The 27,780-nt window shown below is 35.1% G+C and overlaps 1 protein-coding gene across 9 annotated transcripts in view; it reads right to left on the reverse strand.

The window, feature by feature from the left end:
- Positions 1–27,780, reverse strand: part of LOC100752430 (liprin-alpha-2) — a 438,469-nt gene that overhangs the window by 104,181 nt on the left and 306,508 nt on the right. For all 9 annotated transcript variants that reach the window (XM_035450810.1, XM_035450815.1, XM_035450808.1 and 6 more), the window contains 3 exons: positions 16,210–16,431; positions 5,026–5,172; positions 2,865–2,999 (listed from right to left, as the gene is read on the reverse strand). In XM_035450810.1, coding sequence (XP_035306701.1) covers positions 2,865–2,999; positions 5,026–5,172; positions 16,210–16,431 — 504 coding nt within the window. The remainder of the gene's footprint in view (positions 1–2,864; positions 3,000–5,025; positions 5,173–16,209; positions 16,432–27,780) is intronic.

Genomic DNA, 27,780 nt, shown 5'->3' on the forward strand with positions numbered 1-27,780 from the left:
AACTTTCTAAGTCTTTAAATCTTATCATGCTTCTTCCTTCACTGAAGACCATGCAAAAATATTGTGAAAATTCACTTCCAATACAAAAAACCAAATACTGTCATTTCTAAATTATGTTATTACTGTAATTTTATTAGTACTAAAATGAATAAAAACTCCTCATAAAATTCAAGATGAGTTATATCCTACTTGAGTAAATATGGATTTTAATTAAAGAAGTAGATACAGCAAATCATAACATTGAGAGTCCAGAATGATCTTTGATTGTTAATTATATATAAACATCAAATTTAGTTTTTATTTATGGCCATTAATTGAGAATTCTTTCTAAAAGCTTTAAATGAGTTTTACCTACTTTGCATATCTCTCTAGCTAGATGATTAAAAAAAAGTCTTATAGTAATCCAAAGGATAAATTTAGCCATCATGTCTAAGCAATACAGGGAGCAGTTTTTAGCCAACACTATTGCCTTTAGACTTAGGGACAGCACATTTTCAGTGGCTGACACAAGCCCAGTGCTTCCCAGGGTTAGTCTGCTTTTATTTGTCCTTGAAGGGTTCTTCTTGGTTTTACTCTTTAATATGATATAGGGAAATTTCAAATGAGTTAAACTTTTAGAGGGTAGTACAGGAAAATCCTAAAAAGTAAAACATGGAATAGGTAAAAACAAAAGACACATACATGTATATATATATATATATGTATATATACATATATTTCAAATTAGGTGCTTGACTATTTGTTGAAATATCATTTCAAAACACAGGAGAAAAAATCCGAGAGTTAAGCTAGGCAGACTGTAATTTAGAATAATAGAAAGTTTGATAAAAGGTAGAAAAAAGATCACTGATAATCAATAATGACCATATATTGACAGCAAATTTAAATTGAATTAAACAAATTGTTTAGATCATCTCTGAGGGTTTTGAGTAAATCCATGGATGTATGCAAGATGGCTTATGTCAGAGTGCTCAGAGGAACTGAGTTATAGTCAAATGTGATAAACATGATATGAGCTAAGAATATCACAAACTAAAACAGCTATGTCAATAATATAAAAACTGTCATAGACACCTGAAATATTTTGTCATTCTAGAAGCTGATAGAAGTGATGGGAATCAAAGAAGAAATTATACACTATTAGAAGAATTTTAAAGAATGTTAAATGTTTTCCGAAATATTAAAAAAAAATCAGAGTTCAGATAAAGAGGAAGATTATTCACCATGGTAATTAATTCCTGTCTGTATCATGTACTATATCCTAATAAAAGTGCTGAATAGTTACCAGATGGTGGTAATAATGGAGTCAAGTTTTAGGGTTTTTATATCATAAAATAATAATTTAGAACTACTTAGTTTAAAGCTATATGAGTCAATTGTTATAATTTAAGTTATATGTAGTTATAAGTGCATCAATGGCTAGTTATGTGGTAATGATTTAATGAATTGTAAGGTGTATTTCTTTAGGAAAAGTTTTAAATTTTGGTACTTTGTTCAGTAAAATAAATAATGATGATTATTCTATTTGAAGTCTTACCAGTTATTCTTTATTCAACCCCACAATAGCAAAATTTAATATGGTAACTCTTTATATAAACTACTAATATCATTTAGATTAAAACAGAACAACTATGTGAATGTTTTAATATATATATTGTAGTAATCCAAATAAGCCTTTGCAAGAAAAAGTATAATACTATTGATATGCTTTTATAGCTTTATATAACTTAGGAAACACTTTGAAGTTACATAATGTATATGCTACATTTTGAGTCTCTATATTTTCCAAAGTACCAGAGCGATTTACTGGTGTGGTCTATGGTAATAGAGATTTAAATTTAATAGCCTTTCTGTAAAAGACTAGTGTTTCATCAGGTCATACCCTAAAACTTCAAAATTCACTCTATAATGTGATGCTTTATAGCCCTGCTCATTTCTGTCCAATTATTGCTTTGTGATATAAATATTTCACTTTAACATATAAGAAACTGTCAGTTTGTCTTATTCTTTGCCTTTCTCACAAAGATGGTTAACTTTGTCCCTTTATCCACCACTGCACCAATTGTTTTGAATAAACTCAAATACCAGAATGTTCAAGTTCACATATTTATAGTACCTACTCAATGTGTAGCCTTCAACACTTTAAAAACTGCTATGGTTGTATGAATGTTCAGAATGTGTGTGTAGCTTTCAACTGACATAAAAGTAAACCATGTTTTAGTGACAAAACTAGTGCTTTTCAGGTGAAATGGATGTGATATCTATTGCTCCTTAAGAATTCAAATGGCTCTATTAGAATGGCTTCATGATATATAATATAGAACACAGAATGTAGAGTACACACTATGGAAAAACAGTAGAATAAATTATAACTAATCTCATTTTTCCATATAACTTGATGGCTTTCAATTGTAGCTTTTAGACTCTCTTCTTCTAACAATGGTCACCATATTGCAATATAATTTGAATCAACAGTTATTATATTTTATTGTTTCAATAGAAAAACCATTTATACAAAGCTGATTAAATTGTAGTAGTTCATTTACATATTTTGAGATTTTTAAATAACATGGTTATTATGTGCAGAAACTACCATAGAAAATTTACTATAGCTATGACATGAAATATTGCTTTTCTTGATAATGTTTAAATAGATAAAGAAATCATCATACTCTTGTAATACTCATTCAAGTCACTCTAAGTAGGATATATGCTACAAGGAAACAAAATGTTAATGAACAAAGACAAGAAAGATCTTAATGTATGTTTTACATAGCCTGAAATGGGTAATTTTAGACTCCACTTTGATAGACAGTTATTTCTGCAAATACATGTAGGCTGACCATATGTGTTTAGCGCAGTACCTTTGTTAAAGCTGCAATTCTCTGAGCCAGTTCAGCCTCTACTTCAGGCAGAGTTTCAGCCTTTCTCATGGTCTGTTGTAACTTTTGCTCAGCCAGTTCAAGACGCTCTTGTAATTGTCTGTTCTTTTCTTCCATCTGAAATAGGAATGATGAGGGTGCCATTTAAACAGTCAAAAGGTAGATTAGCTAGAATGAGTCATATGGACTTTGTACTTCAACTAGTTTTCAAGAATTAAAATAAGCTATTACCATATTTAACTGTGCTAGGTGATGACTGTTTTTATGATTTCATGTGTTATTTGTCAATTTTAATTACTGAGATTCAACATTATAAGATAGCAACTATTTTATCATAGTCAGGAAACAGTAAAGATATTCCTAATGAAAATGAACTTGAATGTGTGTATAGCTTTCAACAGACATAAAAAAGTAACATATGATTTAGTAACAAAACCAGGACTTTTCAGGTGAAATGAATGTGATTTCGATTGGTCCTAGGATACCATGACAACAGAAAACATATTTAAAACCATACTTTTATGTCAGAGGCCATGAGAGATACAGCAGCTGATCACTAGGGTTCAGCAGTCTGACCTACCAGATGAGTAATTCTCTGATAGGGATCCCTACCTGGAAAGGCCATGGATTTGCTGGCTATGGAAACCAGTTGCTCCTATCTGTAATTTCTCTCATGAGTCACTTCGTTTCTTCCCTAACAACTTCATTTCTTCCCTAAGAATAACTTTGGGTATATTGCCACTGCTTGTGTGTTTATCTCATGAGAATATTCCTTCTATTGGGCACATATATCTTTGGGAGTCAGGAAGATAACTTTTCATTTACTTGTATAATTTTGATATATAGAATATATACTGGGACATGCTTCATAACTGGATCTATTTATCCCATGAGGATTGTAGACATTAAAAGCCTGCCTTGTTCATTTGCTCAGGCTAACTGCACACAGTTAGCTCTCTTACCTCAAAGAAAGTTCAATATAGACTAAAGGCTTTTGTAAATAGATCATAAGTTTGGAACTTTGCAGCTATGCTCAAGGTCAGAGTCAATGATATCCAACCAAGGTTACTAAGGAAAGAATGCCAGTTCTTTGCTTGCCAGTCGGCTAACAAGAGACCTATCCTCAAAGTGTATCTCACTGTACTCTCACCCTCTGGTCACAGTTTCACTTCTGTAACCTTGGACCCTTGTGTTGCCATGACAATGGCTCAACTCCCTATAGCTTGCCATAGAAATGTGCTTTTAACCAAAGAGAGACAACTTTTACATTTTCTTTATCACTTCAAGGATCCTGGGAGAAAGAGAGTTTGGAGAATTAAAGTAGCTAAAGAAGCAGCTAGGAGGAATTAGATGTAGGAGAATTGGAATAGAAACATAACAATAAAGAAACTTATTTGGAAAAGCATGTGTGAAGAATTCATTTGCCCTTAAATTTTCTACATCCCCCTACTTGCTGAAGTCTCAGAAACCTAAGGGGGCATTGAGGCTTGTACTCAAAGACCTCTGTTAGTTTTAGACTAGAGTAACACAAGGAGTCCAATCTAGACATTAGACAAACAACTTTTCTTGTATAGGACAGATAGTATTTTAAGACTGTGTGTATATAATCTCTGGTTCAATTTCTTTAATATGTTGATAAAATATGAGACAACCACAAACAATGATTAAATCACTAGGTGCATATATTTCATTAAAACTTAATTTTCAGAGGCAGGGAAACAACCACAGTGTCTGATAGGCTGCAGCCCTCTCTTTTGCTATAGAGTGGGTAGACCTTCTAGTCCCGACACTTAATATGTATGTGGCCTTGACAATTAGTCCTGTCTTTGATCCTCAGAATACTCAAAAGAATAACTCTGTCAAGCTAGTAGGTGAGGACAGAGTGAAGTGAACTAATTTCAAAGAAACTCTTTAAGGTCTGCTTCATATCTAGATCTAAAGTCAATAGTTGCTCTATTATAATCTTCATGTGAGTGGTTTCTAGTTTTTTTAAAAAGTAAACTAGAAAATAAAAATGGATTCCTTAATACTATTCTATGTTTTAAAGCATAATTACTCATATGATAAAAAATACTCTATTCTTTGTGAAAATGATGGGGACATATACACAGAGGAAAGCAAAATCACAACAGCAATACTGAACCTGCCGCAAGATGGCTTCCTTGTTTGCCAATTCATTTTCTAGTTTATCATTCATGTCATGAATGGAGGTAGATTCTCTCTGAGCACTGAGGTAACGTTTCTCCAGGGTTGTGATCCTTTCTTCCATATCTTCCTTCTGAGCCATTGCCTGCAAATAACACTGTAAAAGTCATATGCAAGTCTTTGATTTCATCCTCATTAGAGCAAAACACAAAAGAAATTTACAGCACTTCAGAAACATCGAGTTTTCTTACTTAAATGAACTAATAAGTTATCAGAAAATGGCTTTTACCAGGTAAAGACACATTCTTCAAGGCCATTTTAAAGTTTTCATGTATGCCAGGCTGGTGGAATAAAACTTTAAACCCAGCACTTGGAAGGCAGAGTAAGGTGGATCTCCGAGTTTGAGGCTAACCTGGTCTACAGATTGAGTGTTAAGTCAGCCAGGGCTACAAAAAGAAAGAAATCCTGTCCCATGTCTTAAGAAAACAAACCAAAACAAAGGTATTTTCTTAGTCTCCTAGTTTTTAATCATGTTTTTGTCTTTATTTTTTATAATAGATTAAGCAAGAACTTTTGAATGTCTAAGAATATGAAGAAGCATATTTTGAAAGTTACTAGCATAGAAATAAATGACAGGAAAATTTACTCATTATAAAGCAGAGGTGCAACTATGAGTAGAGTGGAAAGCTAGATTATAAAATTTATGACCATAGCTTCAAAGATACCTTCAAATAAGTCATTGATACCACCAGAGTTCTGGAGAGACAGATTAGTGGCTAAGAAAGCTTGTGACTTTTGCAGGGGGATCAGGTTGGTTCCCAGTACCCATGTGGCAACCAAGAGCCTTCTGTACCTACAGTTCAGGATAATCTGACACATTTCAACCGCTCAATTTATTGCACACACAAAGTACACAGACATACACCCAGGCAAACCACCAAGCATACATATAAAGTAAAAATAATAAATACCTACAAAAATGTACTCAGGGTCTGTGAAGAATTGTGTTAGGATTTTGATAGGGATTGCATTGAATCTGTATATTGCTTTTGGTAAGATTGTCATTTTTACTATGTCGATCCTTCCTATACAAGAGCATGGGAGATCTTTCCATTTTCTGGTATCTTCTTTAATTTCTTTCTTTAATGACTCTAATTTCTTGTCATATGTGCTTCACCTATTTGGCTAGAGTTACCCCAATATGTTTTATGTTGTTTGTGGCTATTGTAAAGGGTGATGTTGCTCTGATTTCTTTCTCAGACCCTTCATTGTCTATATATAGTAAGGCTACTGATTTTGTTGAGTTAATCTTGTATCCTGCCACTTTGTTAAAGGTATTTATCTACTGTAGGAGTTCCCTGGTAGAATTCTTTGTTCCATTTATGCAAAGTATCATATCATCTGCAAGTAATGACAGTTTGATTTCTTTCTGATTTGTATGCACTCAATCTCCTTTTATTATCTTAGCAAGAACTTCAAGTACAATATTGAAGAGATACAGAAGTGGACAATCTTGTCTTGTTACTGATTTTAGAAGAATGACATGGAGTTCCAACACAGGTCTTCAAAGACCTTGAAAGGACAATTCTTAACTTTATATGGAAAAAACAAAAGACCCAGGATAGCCAAAAACCCTGTACAATTAAGGAACTTTAGGAGGCATCACCATCCCTAACTTCAAGCTGTACTATAGAGCTATAGTAATGAAAACAGCTTGGTATTGGCACAAAAAAAGACTGGTAGACCAATGGAATCAAATTGAAGACCATGATATTAACTCAGACAACTACTAACAGTTGGTTTTTGACAACAAAGCTAAAACTATACAATGAAACAAAGAAAGCACGTTCAACAAATGGTGCTGGAATAACTTGATGCTGACATGTAGATGACTGCAGATAGATCCATGTCTATTGCCATAAAACTTAAGTCCAAATGGATCAAAGACCTCAATATAAATCTAGCCACACTGAAAGTCCTAGAAGAGAAAATTGGAGGTACCCTTGAACTAATTGGTAAAGGAGACCATTTCCTGAACACCAATAGCACAGACACTGAGATCGACAACTAATAAATAGGACCTCCTGAAACTGAGAAGCTTCTGTAAGGCAAAGGACACAGTCAACAAGACAAAATGGCAGTCCACAAGACAAAATGGGAAATGATATTCACCAATCCCACATCAGACAGAAGGCTGATCTCCAAAATCTACAAAGAACTCAAGAAGTTAGCCTCCAAAACACCAAATAATTCAATTAAAAAGTGGAGTGCAGAACTAAATAGGGAATTCTCAATAGAGGAATCTAAAATGGCTGAAAGACACTTAAGTAATTGCTTAACATCCTTAGTCAACAGGGAAATGAAAATCAAAACAACTCTGAGATACCATCTTACATCTGTTAGAATGGCTAAAATCAAAAACACCAATGACAATTTATGTTGGAGAGGATGTGGCGAAAGGGGAACACTTCTCGATTGCTGGTGGGAGTGCAAACTTGTACAGTCACTTAGGAAATCAGTATGTCAGTTTCTCAGGAAAATGGAAACAAGTCTACCTCAAGATCCAGCATATACCCAAAGGATGTACATTCATACAAAAGGACATCTGTTCAACTATGTTCATAGCAGCATTATTTGTAATAGCCAGAACCTGGAAACAACCTAGATGCCCCTCTACCAAAGAATGGATACACAAAATGTGGTACATTTACACAATGGAGTACTACTCAGCAGAAAAAAATGGAATCTTGAAATTTGCAGGTAAATGGAGGGAAATAGAAGAAAGTGAGGTAACCCAGTTACATAAAGACAAACATGAGATGTACTCATTCATATATAGATATTAGACATAGAGTAAAGGATTACCATCCTACAATCCATACCTCCAGAGAACCAATAAACAAGGAGGACTGTAAGAGAGACATACATGGATTCCCCCAGTGAAGTGGAAATGACAAGAGCCCTTGAACAAATTGGGAAGGAGAGGGAATTAGGAGAAAAAGGAGCAGGGAGGAGAACATAAGTGATCAGGAAGATTGAGTGGGGAGTGGAATAGAGGAGAACGAGAAAAAAGATGTATCAATAGAGGGATTCAATACAGGTCTAAAGAGAAATTAGGCACTAGGGAATTATACAGAGATCCAAAAGGATGACCCCAATTTGGACCCTAAGTAATAGTGCAGAGGCTACCTTAAATGACCTTCCCCTATAATGAGAATGATGACTACCCTAAATGCCATCCTGGAGCCTTCATCCAGTAGCTGATGGAAGTAGAAGCAGAGATGCACAGCTAATCACTGTGCCCAACTCCTGGAATGCTGTTTTATAGAGGGAGGAGTGACCAACAAAGGGGTCAATACCACGCTGAGAAAACCTGCAGAAATAGCTGTCCTGAGAAAGTGGGAACTCACAGACCCGAGTCTGACAGCTGGTGAACCAACATAGGACCAAACCAGGCTCTCTAACCAGCCTTCATCGAGTAGCTGATGGAAGCAGAATCAGGCACTCACAGCTAAGCACTGAGCCATACTCCTGGAATATAGTTGTAGAGAGGGAGAAGGGATGAGCAAAGCAGTCAAGATCTGGAGAAACCTACAGAGCCAGCTGATCTGACCTAGTGAGAACACAGGTTTCCCAGTAGTAAAGCTGGGGAACCAACATCGGACAGAACCAAACCCTCTGAATGAGGGTGCCTGCTAGGAGGCTTGGTCAATCTTGGGATCTCTAACAGTAAAACCAGTATTTATTCCTACTGCACAAGTGGACTTTGGGATCCCATTCCCTATAGAGGGATACTATTTGAGCCCAGATACATGGAGGAGGGACTAGGCCCTCCCCCAAATGTTGAGACATATTTTTGATGATTCCCCCATGGAAGGCCTCACCATCCTTGGGAGAAGGAGAGGGGTGGGTTGGGGAATCGGTAGGGGGCATGGGACTATTTGAGGGAGAAAGAATGGGGGGATTGATATGTAAAGTGATTGTTTCTAAATAAAAAAGGAAATAAAAAATGTACTCAGTGTTAGAAGTCCCATTTGTTAGAAGAGAAGAGAAATTATGATCACTAATTTACTAATTCAATACATCTCCCAACAATAATCTGTACCTATACCCACATGTAAGTGTAGTCTTCAGTCCTCATCAATGAAACTTCTGTTTAGAGCAGACACAGAGTTAGCATCCTTGATTGTTTGGATACTCCCAGCTAGACTTTGCCTCCATTTCTTTCTAGGGACCCATGTGTAGGGAATGAGGCAGCCTCAGATAGACCGAACTTTCATTACAGACATTTTTATAGGCAAACTTGATTTAGAAAATTGCTCATTAGAACACTCTTCTGAGGCAAGTTTATATTGTCCCTAATTGAGTGAGCTGTGCTAGACAAAAGAAACTACTACAGACCAGAAGAGCAAAGGCAAAGGATGATTCTTAGGAAACAATACACTCACTTTCTGGTTATTGATGACAATTCAAAGGAGTTTATCAAACTATTAGAGAGTATCGGGTAACTTAACCATAAACTAAAAAACAAGTAACAGAATGAAAATTGGAATAAGCTATTTAAGTTCCTCAAAAAAAGGAAAGTAGTACATAATAGAAAAGATAATAGGAAGCTACTGCTTGGATCAATTGTGAAAAGTAGTCACATATTAATACTAATGGTAGCCCTGAATGTGATTTTTTGACAATAATTACATTGGGAAAATAACAGCAATTAAGGAAGAGGTGTAAGCTTAAATCCATACCTAATGCAGTAATTAGAAAAAACTTATATTAATTCAAGTAAAAGAGAAAATGTCAAAGGAAAAGCACAAGGGTTTAAAGAAAGAATTTAGGGGAAATAGAATGGAGAAAAATGAGTAGAGTTTGTGTCTTTCCATCTGTGAGCATTTTGAAATTATTTGCTGTTGGAAACTTATGTTCATCCAACAATTAATTAAAGGAAGATGAAGTACGATTCACTTGGTTTGTTTCTCCACGAACAAACCAGCTCTTCTTTTGGAGCACAGATACTGATCATCCTTGGAAAGCTGATAACCTCACTTATTTTATTCCTGTGGTGTCTTTGCCCTGCTGCTGCCCAAAAGCCTATTCTAAATCTAGTTAGATCATATTGCTTCTTAGGTTGAAATCCTTTATTTCTTTTATCTTAAGGATAATTATGAACTACAAAGTTCTTGCTTTCTTGACCTAATGCATTCCTAATTCTGTGTATTGAGGTATGTAATAATCCTTCCAAATATGTGCCCCCTGTGGACCTATGAAAGCAAGTTAATAAGCAAATACGATGTTATATCTATAATCAAATTAAGATGAAACAATGTAGGATTCATGTAGACCTTAAATTGAATGGTTGCATCCTCAGAGAGAAAATGGGAAGTATAATCACAGAATAGCAGAATTTGAAGTTAGTCTGTTACATAGCCAGGAATACCACGCCCTTCAAACATATATGAGAAGCTTGAAGCAGCAATGTCTGTATTCTTCATTACTGACCTCAGAGAGAACCTGGTCCTGTTGAGATGATGATTTCAGACAAAAATCCTTAGCAAATGTGAGGAAATGAAATAGAGTTGCTAAACTGGAAGGAAAGGTTGCTGACCAGGTGAGGACCCTTGCTAAGCAAAGGCCAGCTGGAAAAACCCAAGGTGCATGCCTAGAATCCATACAATGGTGGAACGATAGAGCCAGCTCTATAAAGTGGTCCCCTGACCTCCACATGTGTGCTCTGCTGTGTGTGACCACATGCATATCATATGCCCACACTTATGAGCCGATCACTTTGTATCAATTTGCTATGACAAGCACATGAAACTACCATACTCTCTGAGTTCATTTTCACCTGGAATGGGTTTTTATTCCTTCTTTTATGTGGCAAATCTTCCTGTCCTCCAGGAGTTAGTAAAAGGAAATTTATCCATGTTAATATTAAAATATAAACATATGAAATTAAGTAATCCATTTTTTAGCAAAATTAATTCAGATAACTTTGGAAAATGTTGCCAGTATTCCAGTAGGTTTTAGAAAGCCCCACAGAAAATAATCACAGTACTTACTGGTTAAAAAGATGCTGACCTACAATCTTTATTTCTGTTAGTTTGTATTTTTTATTTAGTGAGTGTATAGTTCATGTTAATTTTCATATAGACTTCTAGGAATATTTGCCAATTTCACTGGATAAAAGAAAAATATGAATCTAACATGTATAAAATCTAATCACAATATCTTCAGAAATAAGAGAGAGACTTTTTCTAGGAAATGAAAGCTGGTATGGTACACTTCAGGAGTTAAGAGTTGTTGTCCTTTGATTCACTTTCACATTCTCTTTTGTTGGTTTATTAATAACTACAATATAATTATGAAGAATTAGGTGATATCATAGTTCACCTACTTTGTGTACTGCCCAGAATAAAATATACACTCATTAAATAGCTACTTTGTAATTAGTGATTACAAACCTGTCCACACTTAACTGTTCAGGCCTATTGCACACGGTCCATGTAGGAGTCAGTGTATGTAGATTTGGAGTGGCATTTTTGACTTAGTGAGTCACGTGGTGAGTGATTCAATTTTTAACTGCAGGCTGTGTTACCAAAAATAAAATTTGAATTTACAAGTCATAGAAATAGCTTTTTCTCTGTGTTATTTGCAGAGTCTAAAGAAGAAAGCTTTGTTTCTAGTTCCTAAATGATGTTATATAAAAAGAAAAATTGTATAAAATCCAATAGATACCTAAACCAAAGTTTATATATAACTGGAATTTTATTACATTAAATAAATACATTTCTATAGTGATGTAATTCGTGTCTCAACCAATATAAATGAGAACTTATAGATTCATTTAGTTGATTATTTGCAAATGTGAGAAGAGCATTTAAAGCTGATGTCATAAAGATAAGTTACCTTCATAAAATATAATTAAAACATTTCACAGAAATTTTAAGCTCTCTGCAAATCTACATAGAGAGTTCAATGTTGTTATTCATATATGGTTAGTACCATCTTGATTAAAGAGAAGAGGTTAAGGTACAATTTACAATTATTTTTGAATAAATGCTTATGTCTAGCTCCACCTGCTTTTAGATCAATATTAATGCAAAGAAACATCAAAGTTTCTTAATAATGCAATTACACAAATATGTTCTGAAATCACTGACTGCAGATAATTATGTAACCCAGTTTAGATTTATTAGATTGTCCTCATATACAAAATGAAATACATTTCAATTTGCAATAAATGGTTGGTTTTCCCCTTCTTTTTCAAGTGTTTTCTTAATTAATTCACTGAGTGGTTTTTATTTGTGATATATTGACATGATAGTGTGCTGCAATTTTGAGAGGGCACAAAGAAGAATTATCTTCCCCTTTAGCTACTAAGAAACTCACAAGACATTAGACTTTGTAAGAATAAAATCCAGGGATATATTACTTAGGGAGCAGAGTCTGGACTTGGAGTTTAAGTGACAGGAATTTCACATCATATTAACTTTTCGGGAAAAAAATAAAAAAAAAAAAAACACTGGTTATGTAAGTGGCAGTTACAATGTGGTGGGAATTTTTTTTTCTGGTAGTTGCCATAGAGTAAAATACTGTACTGTAGTTGCAAAAATGTAACTCCCAACTGAAGGATAATAAAATAATTTATTCTGAAGCCAAATATAGGTGATAAAGAAATAAAGATTTAGATTGCTCAAAATTCCATGTTAAAATATGGAAATAATTTGATGATTTTTTATATAAAATGAAGAGATAAATCAAAATACCTTTCAAATATATCATTGAAACATTAGACAGGAGGGTCAGAACATTGGAAGATCATATTAAGTGCTTTATTGAGTCAGGAAGGATGAGTATAGTAGGTGCAGGTCCATTCTTAGGTCTTTTTCAAGAGTGTCACTTCCTGCTGTCTTATACTTGATATTTACACATTCATTTGCTTCCAGATTCTGAAAATATTTGTGTACAAACTCCTCTCAGAAGTGTATGATAGGATATGTTCCTTTTTCATAAGTCTCATCTAAAACGTAGCTACCTAGGGAATTAGGAACCTTAAAATTAGTTATAATATATAGGGAAAGAGCTAACCCATTGAAATAGATTCCTATTGAAACAATCTGGCAATACAGGGTTGCTGTTTTATGTCTGACCTGATTTTTTGGTCAGCTTTATCTAAGCACTATTTATATCAAGGAGTTATTTTAAAATGTGCAATGAGGAAGGGTGAACCACGGATACTGCAGCCTCTCTGTGATAGATAAGCAGACATAAAGTATATGAGTGGTTACAATGAAAAGATAGGAAATCTTTGGAATTACAAGCATGAAACACTGGAGAACAAGCAAAAGTCCAAGTAATGGTGTATCGACTTAAAAGGCAGAGGTCCTAATATTCCTTAATTTACATTGAATATTACATGAATTTGAGCTGTAGGGAGCAATGAAGAATCAAGTCATATTCAAGAATTCTGAGATTATATGAAATTGTGCCAGTTTCTGAACTTCAGTGAAAAAGTCACTGTATTCACCTTCTCCTTCATAAGTGATGCATCAATATACATTCTAGCCTCACATTTTAGTAAAGAATTATAAGTACCCATTTTGTCAACAAAGTTTTTAGTATTCTGTACTCATTAGTTGTGTAAGTAGGTTAAGGAGAACAAGAAAAGATATATGATAATAGAGGCAGTCATTATACCTTTAAAAAGAAATCTGGCACTAGGGAAATATCCAGAAATCTACGAGGATGTCCCAACTAAGAATCTAGGCACTAGTGGAGAGGCTACGTTAAATGCCCTTCCCTGATAATAAGATTGATGACTACCTTATATGCCATCCTAGAGCCTTCATCCAGTAGCTGAAGGAAGCAGAAGCAGACACCCACAGCTAAACACTGAACTGAAGTCCAGGAATCCAGTTGTAGAGAGGGAGGAGTGATGAGCAAAGGGGTCAAGACCAGGCTGGTGAAACCCAAAGAAACAGCTGACCAGGACAAGGGGGGTTCATGGACCCCAGACTGATAGTTGGGAAACCAGCATAGGACCAACCCAGACCCCCTGATTGTGGGTGTCAATTAGGAGGCCTGGGCAATCTATGGGGATTGGTATTTATCCCTAGTACATGAATGAACTTTGGGAGCCAATTCCACATAGAAGGATACTATCTCACATGGGGGAGGGCCTAGGCCAAGCTCCAAATGATATGACAGACTTTGAAGAAATTGGCCCATGGAAGGCTTCACCCTCCCTGAGGAGGCAGAAAGGTGGGGTAGGGGATTAATGGGGGGCAAGGGAGGAAGGGAGGGAGAGAGAACTGGGATTGACATGTAAAATAAGCTTATTTCTAATTTAATTTTAAAATTTGAAAAAGAAATATATATATGAGAACAACCAATAAGACTCAATGTAGGACATGTGTTGGATAATGAGGAATGTGTATTATGGGACAAAAATGAAATGAAATACAAGGGAAAGTTTGTGCTTGCATAGAGCAAGGTCTGAGAACACTAAAATAAAATCAAGCAAGTCCTACTTTCTTAAGACTAATTAAGCAGAGTAGGCTAGGATAACAGGGATCAAGAGAAGCTGTGTAACTACACATATTTTTCAGGCTAATTACATGGCTTTATTGTTATTATAAGTAGAATGTAAAGCAATTAAGAAATTGTAAGAAGAAAAGTAATGCAATCCAATTCATTGGAAGGCATAAGCCAAAGTCAGACCACTAAGTAATCATCATCTTCAAAGATAATGATTTTGTAAAACAAAGGAAAGATGTAGAAGACTGGGAGAAGTCAAATACTATATTTACAGATTATAAAATTTACCATGCAATCAAATACAGCATGGAATTGAAAGAAAATTTCATGGAACCTCTAAGATTTAGGTCTAAGCAATAATATTGTTTGCATGAAACTCCTGGGCGGTAAGTTTTATTGGCGAATGAGAAGGAAACAAATGTCAAGTTTATGTTGCTGAGATATCCTTTACTAGTTTAGGTATAATCACTGGGAACAGGAGAAGAAAAGAGAGAAAATGGAGGAAGAGAACACACCTGGGAGCCTATGGTTGATTTGTGTGTAGCTCATTAACCTTTATTAGTGTAAGCAAAGCAATGGAAGCTTGAAAGGGGAGGACATACCAAAGCAGGGCAAGGAAGCTAACCGGTGAAACAGCTGAGATGAGGGCAAGAAGTAACCTGGAGGACATCCAGGACAGTTTGGAATACTACTAGCCCAGAGAAAAACACATGCTCCAAGGACAGAAGAGAGGATGTGAACTAGCTCTTCAAAGGACTGAGAATCTGTCCCTTCATTCTGTAACATCATCAAGGAGATGCTTTATTACAAATACTCTTAATGGGACAATGGGGGCAAGTGATAATACAGCTTCAAGAAAAGAGAAAATCAAAGTTGGAGACAACTAATAGAGACAGGTATCCTAACTAGTTAGCCACATAGAAACATACTTGGAGATATTAAGAAATGCTTCCCAAGAAAATGTAAAAATGAAAAAGGAAAAATGTCAAACAACAAAATTTCCTGAAAATTAAAGAGTTGCATTTTTAAGAGTGATAAAAAGAAAAAGAAGAATTTTCAACTCTTATACTAATAGATAATAAGACATTATGAAAAAATCTGTTTCTGGATCATTTAATAAATTTAAGTTACTCCCTTCCTTCCTTCCTTCTTCCAATTCTTCATTCCTTCTTTTTGTGGATAAAGCAATACTAAGCCTAGCAAGAAAGGAATATAAATAAAAAGGTTATATTATACATATGCATATCATATTCATACACAGGCATTCACCGACTCAAATAACAGACAAGTTAAAATAATGTTTTTTGAGCACTCCTATATATTATTATAGAAAATAAGGATTCATTCCTACATGCACAGTTATTCACATTTAAAACCGTGAAACCTTTAGATGTCATTAAATCTTCACAAAGACTTTAGAATAGCGAGAGTTGATAGCAAAGCTTTCCATTCATATATATTTAAAGAACCAATAAGTAAACTATTTCTATCTTACTGAACATGTATATAACAAAAATAACATTTCTAATTATGGTCTTCAAGAAGTAAAGGCTACCAGCCAACAAGGAAGTGCATGGAGAGAGCTTCTCAAAGTAAGCTGTGGGAAGGCATTCAAAGAGCAAAACAGAGAATGCTATGAGCCACCTACCTCCCGGATGTCCCTTTGATATTTTGTGTTCATTTCTTCCGTTTTTATGAGGTCCTTTCTCGCTGTCTCTGCTTCCTGTTCCACTTCTCCCACTCGGGAAGAAAGAGCTGCTAAACGTTCTTTCATTTGGGCCATTTCATAGTTTTGCTTTTCAAGCAATTCTTGTAGCTCAACTATCTGGCTGGTATCATCTGTGGAGTCTATGGAGCCGTTGGATAGACGCTGCAGGAAAACACAAAAGCAGGGCGCTTAGGACCCTCTTTATCCTTAACCCAAATGCGTGTGAGGAAAAGAAGAGAAAACAAGGGGTCTTCACGAGGAGAAACAAAATTCTGAAACAAGCCTAGTGCTGGAGAAAAACTAAGTTTCTGAGAAAATTAGTATTAATATGGGAAAATGGTATGTAGGAGTTGGAGTGGTGGCTGAGCAGTTATGAACAACTTTTTAGCTGCTTCTCGTCTAGAAGACCTGGAAGGGTACTGGGGACAACCCCATGTAACTTTAGTTCCATCTTATGCTGTCTTCTGGACTCTATGGGTACTGCACACACATGCTCATACATGCATATCTCTCTCTCTCTCTCTCTCTCTCTCTCTCTCTCTCACACACACACACACACACACACACACACACACATCACACAGACTCCTGACACACACACACACACACACACACACACACACACACACACACCAATGAGATAAATATTTTAAAAATACATCATATGAGTATAAAGGCAAACCATTAGTTTTGAAAGAGGGTGACAGAGTCATTTGCACAGCAAGTTTATTGAGAAACCTATATTATACATGTAATTTAGCCCAAATCCATATATATATATATATATATATATATATATATATATATGAGAGATACATTATAGCACAATATTTCAATAAATAGCTAGGTATATAAACTGTACATTTTAATTTTTTATTCAAATTCTTTTGAATTTCCCAGGCTTTATTTCCTTTTAGTTTTTAATTAGAATATTTTATACACTTTATTCAGATGACATTCTTTCCCCCCAGCTAAATTCATAAACCCTCTCACCTCCCTACATATCTAACTTCTGAAAACCCTTTTTGTGTCATCCAACTACACCTATGCATAGGGCCTCTTCTAGATTGTGTTTAAAATACCCAGTGCCACTCCATTAGAGAAAATTGATTTTCCCTTCTCCACCAGGTGTCTGTTGTAAATAGCTTCTTGTTTACAAATAGTACTTTATGTTCACTTCCTCTTCTCAGTGTGTCTTGCATATAATGCTACAGTCTTTCTGAGTTTGTATTTGTATAAGTCCTGTTGTGTGAAGAAGATGTGTATCCTTCCACCTTCTTTTCCACATAGACACTCCAGCACTGGAAAGGGGGACAGCTGATAAAGATATCCCACGTAGGTCTGTGTACCTTTCTAGATATTGTCCATTTGTGTGTCTCTGTGTTTATTACCATCTACTACTATAAGAAGTTGTTTCTCTGATGAGTGCTGTATGATGCAATGATCTTTTTACATAGCAATATGAGTCCTTTTACCTATATATTTCATTAGCAAAATAATAGTATTAGGTTTTTGCTTAGGGCCCATGATCTAGTTAATTTCAGGGTTTTGGCAACTTTATAAATATGGTTCCATCTCATACAATGGGCATTAAGTAAATCAAAAGTGCCTGGCTGGCTATTGCCACAACATTTGTGCCATTTTTTTCACCACTGTATCTTGAAGGCAGTTCTCTGTTGTTGGTCTCAGGGTTTTTAATTCAGGTGATATTGGTGATTGCTTTTCTCCTCCTGTAGTGTGAAAAGTATATCCCATCACCATGAATATAAGTCAGTCAAGCTGGGTACCAACTTTTTTTTCTCCATATCAATGACTTAAGTACATGATTTTTTCAGAAATAGGGCCTTACCATCAGTCTATGGAGGGTTGGACAATCCTAGGATCATTTTGGTAAACTGTTCAACAAGACGTAATCCATAAATGTGAGGTCTACTTACTGGCTTATGATGTCTAGTTGGGGCATTGTCTCCCTCATCATATAGTCTCTTCATTTAAATGCCTTTCATATATTTATATATTTTAGGTAGCTTTCCATATGGTTTTTCAAAGAGCCTTCAGTGTTAGTTGTTCCTCCCCATATTCCCTCCTTTACTTATCTCTTTCATCCTGCTCCAAATATAGTTTATAGTGATAAATAAGACTCTAAAATCACAGGTTTTTAGTTTTACTGACATTTCTACAAATAACATTTACAATTTTGTTAAGAGAATTATTTATATGGTAATTCTCATGTCTTTGGAAGAGATATAACTCAGCAATGTTGATTTCAGAATGGCCAGCAATTTAAAATATATATGCCACACAGGAGGAAGGTAAAAGAGGTCAAATATTTTTGAAACAGTTATTTTCACTTTTTGAAAAAGATACTAGAAAGTATGGGAAATCTATATTTCAAAAGTATTTTACAAGCCAATACCCAAAATCTTTAAAGAAAGTAGAAACTAAACAACATGAAAATAAAACAAAAACACATTAAGGAAACTTGAAAGGAACTAGAAAGACATTTTTTAAGTTAATACCTACATATGACCAGATTTATGAAAATTTTCTTGGCATTATAAATCATCAGGGGAGGTGCAAATTAAAATCATCATGAAATATCATCTCATGGTTATTCTAATGTCTGTTTTACAAAAGTTAGAGGACATCAAGTGTTGGCAAGATTTTACACTATAGGAATGAATGTAAATTATATAACAGTTAAGGAAATTAGTAAGACATCTACAGAAAAAAACATAAGTGGGACTTCTATGTAATCTGGCAAGTTTTCAGTGTATAGCAAGTCTCCAGAGGAGTATTTTATATGCCATCTCTATCCTGTTATTCAATGTAGTATTATTTATAATAGTAACCATAAGGCATCAAAATGCTTACCAACTAATCAGATGGGTAAAGAAAATATGGTACATGTGCTAATAGAATTCTAGTTTTCCTTTACAAAGAAAAAATTCCTATTTTCTACACCATGATTGAACTTTGAGGAAATTATAAATATGATGAACCAGAAAAGCAGTTATAATGTGGTTTGTTTATAATGAAGAAGTTTGTGTGTATACAGAATCAAACAAAGCTAACAAACTAGAACAGAGTGATATAAACAAAGTCAGGAGAGAAAAGAATGGTTATTAGAAAAAAGATACCTTAGTCAAAGAGTGAAATGTTTCAGTTGGATGAGAAGAACATGTTATAGTGATTCATAGTTACATAGTTACATACACATATAGTTACATGTGATTCATAGTCAATGTGCTGTTCATTTCAAAATGACATTTTGTGTATGTGAAAATGTGTACAGTGCCCTGAATTCAGTCATCAATATTGTACACAAGCAGACAAGCAGACGGTGGTCAGAGAAAAAACAAAAGGAAGAAGGAAGGGAGATAATGGGGAGTGGAAAAATGGGGGAAAGGAAAGAGGAAGAAAGTAAATGAATGAATAATAAAGAAGGAAACGAGGGAGGAAGAAAGAAAAGGAAGGAAGGAAGGTAAAATGGATGGGAGGGAGAGGGGAAGGGGAGAAAAGTAGAGGATAAGGAAAGAGGGATGGAGGGATAAAAAGATAGGAAGGAATGGAAGGTGGAACAAATGAAGGAATGAAAGAAGGAAGAAATACAAGGAAATAAAAAAGACAAGAAAATGAGCAATCTTGTCCCACCGAAGCTTAGTTAAAGTTCTCTGTTGAGAGTAGGGAGTATAAAGACGTTGGGGTGATGATTTTCAAAAGGACCATCTAAACCAAGCAGAAATGGAAGGTAACAGGAAAGCAGAACAGTACGGCCTGGTCTGCCTTGATGCTTATCTAACAGCAGGAATTTGTTCCAACACTGGATGTATTAGGAAACATTTGAACATAAATTAAGTTTTGTGTTCTCTGTGTGCAACTTTTTTCCTAAGAAGCATGGCTAAATAAGAAAATAGACCCTTGCAAAACCAAACTGCATGCTTCCTGATCACTGGTTACATTAGTGGTACTCAATCTGAGCACAAGTTCTAAGTTTACTCATCCACATCTGCTTTCCAAATCTGTGTGATCTTAGTTTACTCTGCAATCACCATTTACTTATAAAAGACAACCTTTAACTTCTGTGACACATACACACACTTTAAAGAAAAGAGTGCTCTTTGAAAGTAAAGGTCCATATTTATCACTGTTCTGAGATGCCATAATTACAATTTCAAACCATGCAAAACTATCACAGCTTCTACACATTTGGCAAGTGCTACCAGCCTTTCCTAACATCCATCTCTCAGTTTCTGTTCAGTGTTCTGTTCTCAATCAATGTGCAGATAGTTGCATAATGTAAGAGTTCACAGTTACCTTCTTCTAAGAACAGTTCCTGGAGAAGTACTCATCTCCCAGTCCTCTGCAAGCAACACTGCTGTCATTAGGATAATAGTCACTGAAGGAGTACATAGCTAAAATATTACTGAATCCACTATAATGCCCTCCATTTTTCTTTGACAAAGTTTAGAACCTGTGTTATGAGAGTACTGTTATCAAATGCTCATTGCAATCTTATATGGATTAGTTTCATGGATCCAACCAGCATCACAATAGAAACTAGTCATTTATTGCACTTTTTTGTGGGGAAAAGGAAACATTTACACTTATATTGTTAAAATGTCTTAAATTATAGAAGAAAATCTGAATTATTTTTAGAGAACAAAATTATTTAAACAAAATAATTTACAGCTATATTTCCCACAATGCAAAACAACAAATTACTTGCATCTGCAATAAATCCAAATCACACACACACACACACACACACACACACACACAAACACAAACACACCAATGTGTTATGAAAAAGATGCTAAACCTAGAGGACAAAAATGCAATTCCATTTATATGGAACTCTACAACAGAAAATCCTAATCAACAGTGACAGAAAAGCTGATTGGCTGGGCCTGTGTCAGGACAGAGAGATTGAATGCACAAGAACACAAATTCACTTTAAAAGTGAGAAGCAATTGCTTTCTGCTTGAAATGGGATGTCGTTTATAGAGGCAGATCTCCATACACACACAAAAGTTTATGTATATTGGAAGTTAATAGAGCTGCTTTATTTAAAGGAAACCTACAAATTTTTTAAAAATTCAAAATTGCTCTTATAATGGAAAAAATTACCCTTAGAATCATTGAATCCTAAAGACCCAAACTAAGATTTCCTAGCTTTGTTAGTTTTCTATTGCTGTGATAAAACACCATGGGAAAAAAGGAAACTGTGGGTAAAGGTTTTGTATCATTTTAAACTTCCAGTTTACAATTAATAACTGAGAACAGTTGGGGCAGGAACTCAAGCATGGCAAGAAAATGGAGGCAGGAACTCATGTATGGCAGAAACATAGAGGCAGGAACTCAAGCATGACAAGAACATGGAGGCAGGAACTCATGTATGGCAGGAACATGGAGGCAGGAACTCATGTATGGCAGGAACATGAAGACAGGAACTCATTATGGCAGGAACATAGAGGCAGGAACTCATGTATGACAGGAACATGGAGGTAGGCACTCAAATATGGCAGAAAATGGAGGCAGGAACTCAAGTATTGCAGGAACATGGAGACATGAACTCAAACAGGAACCATTTGGAAATCCTCCCTACTGGCTTGCTTCCCATGGCTTGCTCATTCTGCTTGTTATGACTTCCTAGTCAGCCTAAAGGTAGCACTACTCACAATGAGCTGGGCCCTCCCATATCAATTGTCAATCAACAAAATGTACCACAGGCTTGCCTACAATCCAGTCTGGTTGGCACATTGTTCTTCTTTAAGGTTCCTTCTTCCCTAATAACTCTACATTGTGTCAAATTGTCAATTGTTTAGCCATGCTGACTTGAAATGCACAACTTTGGATTCCAGTGCAGTATGTCTACCATTCACTGTGCTAATAACAGAATGCAGACATGAACAGGTAAAAATTCAACACACTGTATAACTGATACAAAGACTAAGCATCAACATATATGTATAAATTAGTATTTTTATATATATAAATATATAATTATATTTAATACATATAATCAGTGATTTGTGCATTCACAATCATATGCTGATGTACATATCTATCTTACATATGTGTGTGTATTTTATGAATATTTATTTAGTACAAAGCTGTGTTAATTTTCTAATTAAAAATTCATATTGCAATTCTGTGTACCTGAAATCTATCAAAATCTTGTTGAATAGTGTATGTTTTAATAGGTTTAAGATAAGATAATTTAACTAAATATAAAGAGTAACCAGGCAATTGAAAATCAAACACTTTTAAAATGATACCCTTTGAGTTGTTTAAGCAGCAGCGATGCATTGCACAGCTTGGACATACTTGTGAACAATGTGTGAAAATCTGCTTATCTGCCAATTTACTTTTACCTGACACATTTATGAAACTTCTCCATTTATAAATATACAAGCACTTTTTAAAAATATCATGTGCTGTGCATGAAACCTAGGGAACATTATTTAATTAAGTACTGTATCACTAAGGTAAAGTTCATATCCTTAAAATAAATTTGCATTTAAAATTATATTCAAATCAAATTAACCAATTTTTAAAAATTTTTGTTACTTGTTTACTGATGATAGGAAAGGATACTGGGTGGTTTATCCCCTAGCATTAATACACTTGAGAACTAACAGTTTATTTTCTTTTATAAAAATATTTTCAGCAGTTTGTCCACCTAAGCAATAGTCAGTTTACGCTTTCCTGCATTTCAAATAGATCTTCATTCTTCCTTGTGTTTTACTTATTGTTTACTGAACTTATAAAAAGAAAGTGCATATAGGGAGACAGAAAAGCAGATGATTTAAATTGATCATCTTAGTAATAAAAACCTTATAATAGAGGTATAAATACTTTAAAATTTACTAGTACCCACAGAGTTTCATTCCATTTTCGCAAGTACCTCTGGCATTTAATAGTCAATAGTTTATTGGTAATTACCTTGCCAAAGAAGTAATAATGACATTTGCAAACATTATCATAAGTCATCAGGATTTTCTAGACTGTAAAGCACCCTATAAATTAGGAGAAAGTTTTAAAAATTATTTTCCCCTGTGATAAAATAAATGTAGAAATAATGAAGTGTAGAACTATAAAATAAATATATAATACAGATTCAGACAGGAAAATATTGATAGGCATAAAAATGAGAGTAATAAAAATGTAGAGAGTTGATTTACAGTTAGCATAAGTCAATAATGCATTGGGGTAAAGAATACATCTGAATGCAACATTAAACACAACATTCTACAAGTGAACAATAATATGAGTGAATGACATAAATAAATTCTATTCCTAGCATTAGTACAAGGAGAGATTTTTGGAATGATTTAGATAGTGGAACTCCCTAGCAAACATTTCTGTTCTTTTCCTATAGATCATTAAAGTCCATGTAATATACAAATTTCTTGAGCTTGAATTTACATCCAAGTCATCAAATAAGACTTCATCTTGATTACACTAGCAAGATGATCTACCAAAAAGCATAACTAGTAAAGGTTCTATCTCTAAGCATGCATTCAAAACTATATTTCTATGTTGCTCAAGGTAATTAAGTTCTCATCATATGCTAGACATAATTATAAATCAATAATGTAATTTAGTTATTTAATGATAGTTAATTATATCTGTTTCAGAAAAAGAAACTGATGCACAAAAGGCAATGTTGTGTGTGAGACTTTTAAATTGTCATGAAATTAAGATTTTTCTCTTCAATATCTGGTTCTAGTGTCCACTTCTAGAAGCTCTCCTGCCTCCTTTGCTTTCTTTTCTTTGTATTTCTATTTATTCATTCACCAACCTATCTATTAATTCAATAAACCATCAAAATTCCAACTCTGTTTATCTGTATTATGCCAGACATAAAGACAAGTCCTGGATTATCAAGAGTCCTGTTTGAAAATAACATCGTGTGTGTGTGTGTGTGTGTGTGTGTGTGTGTGTGTGTGTGTGTGTGTGTGTGTGTATTTGAGTATGGATACAAGCAAACTAAGCAACCAAATGTGTGCAAAGGAGAAGAAATCATTTACTGACTAGAGCAATACAGGCTTTAAGGTTGTGAGCTTTAGGTAGTTCTACATTATTATTTTGCTAATTTTACTATTCTGCCTTATTCTGTTTTTTTATTTCTTTCAAATATCAGAAATGTCCACTGATTTCAATTATTGCCCAACATATACCATGTTTTATCTCTTATAAGAGATTCTCTAGCACAGCATTGACAGCTATTACTTTTAATTCTGCATTGGCTCCTTAAGTCTGTTTTATAGCATACAAGGCATGTGATTCTGTAAACCTAGAGTACAAAGCATTAACAGTGTTTTCAGTGTGTGTCTGTCAATCTAATCAATGAATACTTTTAGAATCCTTGGAAGAATTGAATGAGAAAATATTAATGAACTCCATGCTGGACTACACAAGAAGTGGATATTTTATCTTGTAAATGCTTTACAGATTTTCTTAGGTATTATCAATGCCTAGATAGGATTAAGAACTACAGATCAATATCTTGGTTATACTTAATTGATTGGTGTGTCTTATTAGCTATTAAATGTAAAAATAGTAGAGAATGAAAAAAATAATAAGGCAATAAAACTATTGAGGAAATGATCATAATAAAATAATAGTCCCAAGGAATTACTTATTTTTCTTTCACTTAGTATCCACTAGCCATTTTTAAATGTTTCAAATCATAAGATAGTGGACAGTCCTTTATCATTCCTAATTTGATATGACCAATAGTCTTTGTTGACAAGTATACAGTATTCTTTCTATGTCTTTTTTATTTGTTATTTTAACCCATTGAGTTCAATTATTGTTGTCCATTTGTGCATGAGTGCTGGCCTCATCCACTGGGGTACGGGGAACCTACTAGTTGCTACATGTCTAAAGAAAAATAATTCTCCTTCCCCTGAAGATTTCAGATCTCAGTAAGTCCTGCTCTGCTGAGGGTGTAGCTATAAGGTCCCATGCTCCCTCCTTGCTAGAATTTTTGCCTTGTTAAAACTGGTGGTCTTTTGTGGGTGACCACAGATGGTGTGCACAGTTCTTCCACTGTAGACAGCTTCCATCTTCCCAGGTGTTAGTATCTTTTGAACCAATCATCCACATTGCCTCTAGGCATGGACACTGCAGTCAGCAACCTCAGCAAGCAGGACCACTCATCAGTCTTTACATACAGAGGGAGGGGGGTAAGGTAATGGCAGGCCAATGAGGTTGCTTTTGATGAGAAGCACATATGGCTTTAGATTAAGTCAGTGGTTCTCATCTTTCCTAATTCTGTGACCCTTTAATACAGTTCCCTCATGTTGTGCTGACCCTCAATCCATAAAATTATTTTGTTGCTACTTCATAACTGTAATGTTGCTACTATTATGGATCATAATACAAATATCCAATATGCAGGATATCTGATATGCAACCCACAAAGTTTGAGAACCAATGGAATAGAAAAACTTTGGATACCATCAAAGTTGATCAAGATTCGAGTTAAAAAAAAAGACAACCCTCGCGACAAGGAAGAGTGACAGGTATTTACTGAGGTATATCTCATAAACTAAATAGAAACCTCCCAAAGGAAAGGGAAGTTTGTTTTTTCTATCTTTACAGGAAAACTCATCCCCTGAAGTCCAAGAACACTACATGGGTAGATGCTTAAAAAGAGAAGGTAGATATAACTATCAAACAAAAGGAATGTGCCATATGGTAAACTTTATAGCTGTCTCTCAAACAACTCTATTTCTCCTTATTTCCTAGTCCCTATTCAAGTAAATCAATGCTGGATTTAGAGTTGGAATTTGTTTTCCTCCCCTAAAATCCAAACACATTGTTTAACTAAACTTTAGAGTTTCTTTAATGTATCAAGAAGCCAATTGATGTAATACAGGATGAGAAAGGAATTTGGGGACTGTCTTTGTCTTTCTTTGCTCTTTCCTTCAAGGTCTATGCCATCTCACAATCATTATTTTCCACGATTGCCTTTTCTAGCATGCATACATATACAAGCAAACATTTCTTGGCTAACACGTGTGTTTGAGTCCCACACAACCAATGAAGACCCACCTGACAGCAATCCCTGGACACTCTGAAAAAGGAATTGGGCCATACCTCCTCGACTGCACTGGATCCAACTTACTCCATTTCAACTGACTCTCTGACCAGAGCTTCGAGTACTGATTTCAATCAGGTTGAGGATTTCAACCTAGATCTTCAATCAAGCAAATCCTATCTAACATGGACTGGATATAATCCATTAGAGATTTTCACTATACTAATGTTTTCTTCCCACAGGACCCCACAAGGCTACCATCGTCCCATTTCAGCAGGAAGTAACTTGGAGGATGCTATGCCCCCGTCCCCCATTATTGTCTATTAGGTAGTGTAAGCCTAGTTAGGAATAACTTTCCTATTGTTTAGGGTTGGGATTGGAAGGAGGTGTTCAGGTTGGACACCTCTTTCAGATGACTTTAGGATTTAGCTGAAATAGACATGGTTAGGATGTGCAATAGCAGATTTCTTGTATTTCATCTTTATAATTGTTAATTTTAGATACTTTACATTGCTAAGTTTTAATCCTCTTTTAGGCTAAAAGGTAGCCCACTAACTTGTACTTTGGATCTTCTGGCTGCTGTGCCTGGTTATTCTCTCTCTGTTCTCCTTTACTCTCCCCCTCTCCCACATTGCTCAGCTCAATTTGGTGTGTTGATTCTGGACTCTCCCAGATGTCACTGTTTCTACCTCTGGCTATGCTCTCCCACATACGTGCAATAAACCCAATCCTCCAATATACCTAGGGGCAATCATGTCCTTTCCTTTCCTTTTAAGTTTTTTTTTAATCATTCAGCTTCTTATTTATTTGTTTTGGAAATGTTGACAATAATTATAGGACATCTGAGAGTAATAAAGCTTATGACAGGGTGTATTTTCAATGAGGCTATTTTGTCAAATAGTTTGTCAACTGAGTTTATCAATACACTGATATAAAACATCCTCTTATGGTTAGTAATCTACACTGAGTATGCGATTTAAGTATGTCCCGCGCACGCTGTATTTTCTCGGCCGGCAAGAAATACACGCAGGACACTCGGATCCTTCTGCAGACAAGCTTTTAATGCATCTTGTGAGGGGAGAGCATAAGCTTACCAGAGCGGAGACACTGAACCAAGAAAACCATCCCTTATAAAGGCTGGCCAGCCGCCTGGGACGTGTTACCCTATGAATGGCTTCAGCTCCTCAGGCCAAATGAGCCACGGGATAGGCAGAGATCAAAGGAATGGTGATTACCCAGCGCCTGTGAAGTAATTTACATCTTGGTGTCTTCAGGCACCATTATTGTAATGGATAATGCAGGAACCGGCTCGTTTTACTGTCCTAGTCACAAGTACTTGTGACTAGGATTGCAAATTACCTTCTATTATTTCTATTGTTAGTTACTGACAATCTATATTATTTCTTTCCGAATAACAACTTGGCAATTTATGCATTGATACCACAGGAAATGCTTTA

This window comes from Cricetulus griseus, assembly GCF_003668045.3.
Source record: "Cricetulus griseus strain 17A/GY chromosome 1 unlocalized genomic scaffold, alternate assembly CriGri-PICRH-1.0 chr1_0, whole genome shotgun sequence".
Classification (NCBI taxonomy): domain Eukaryota; kingdom Metazoa; phylum Chordata; class Mammalia; order Rodentia; family Cricetidae; genus Cricetulus; species Cricetulus griseus.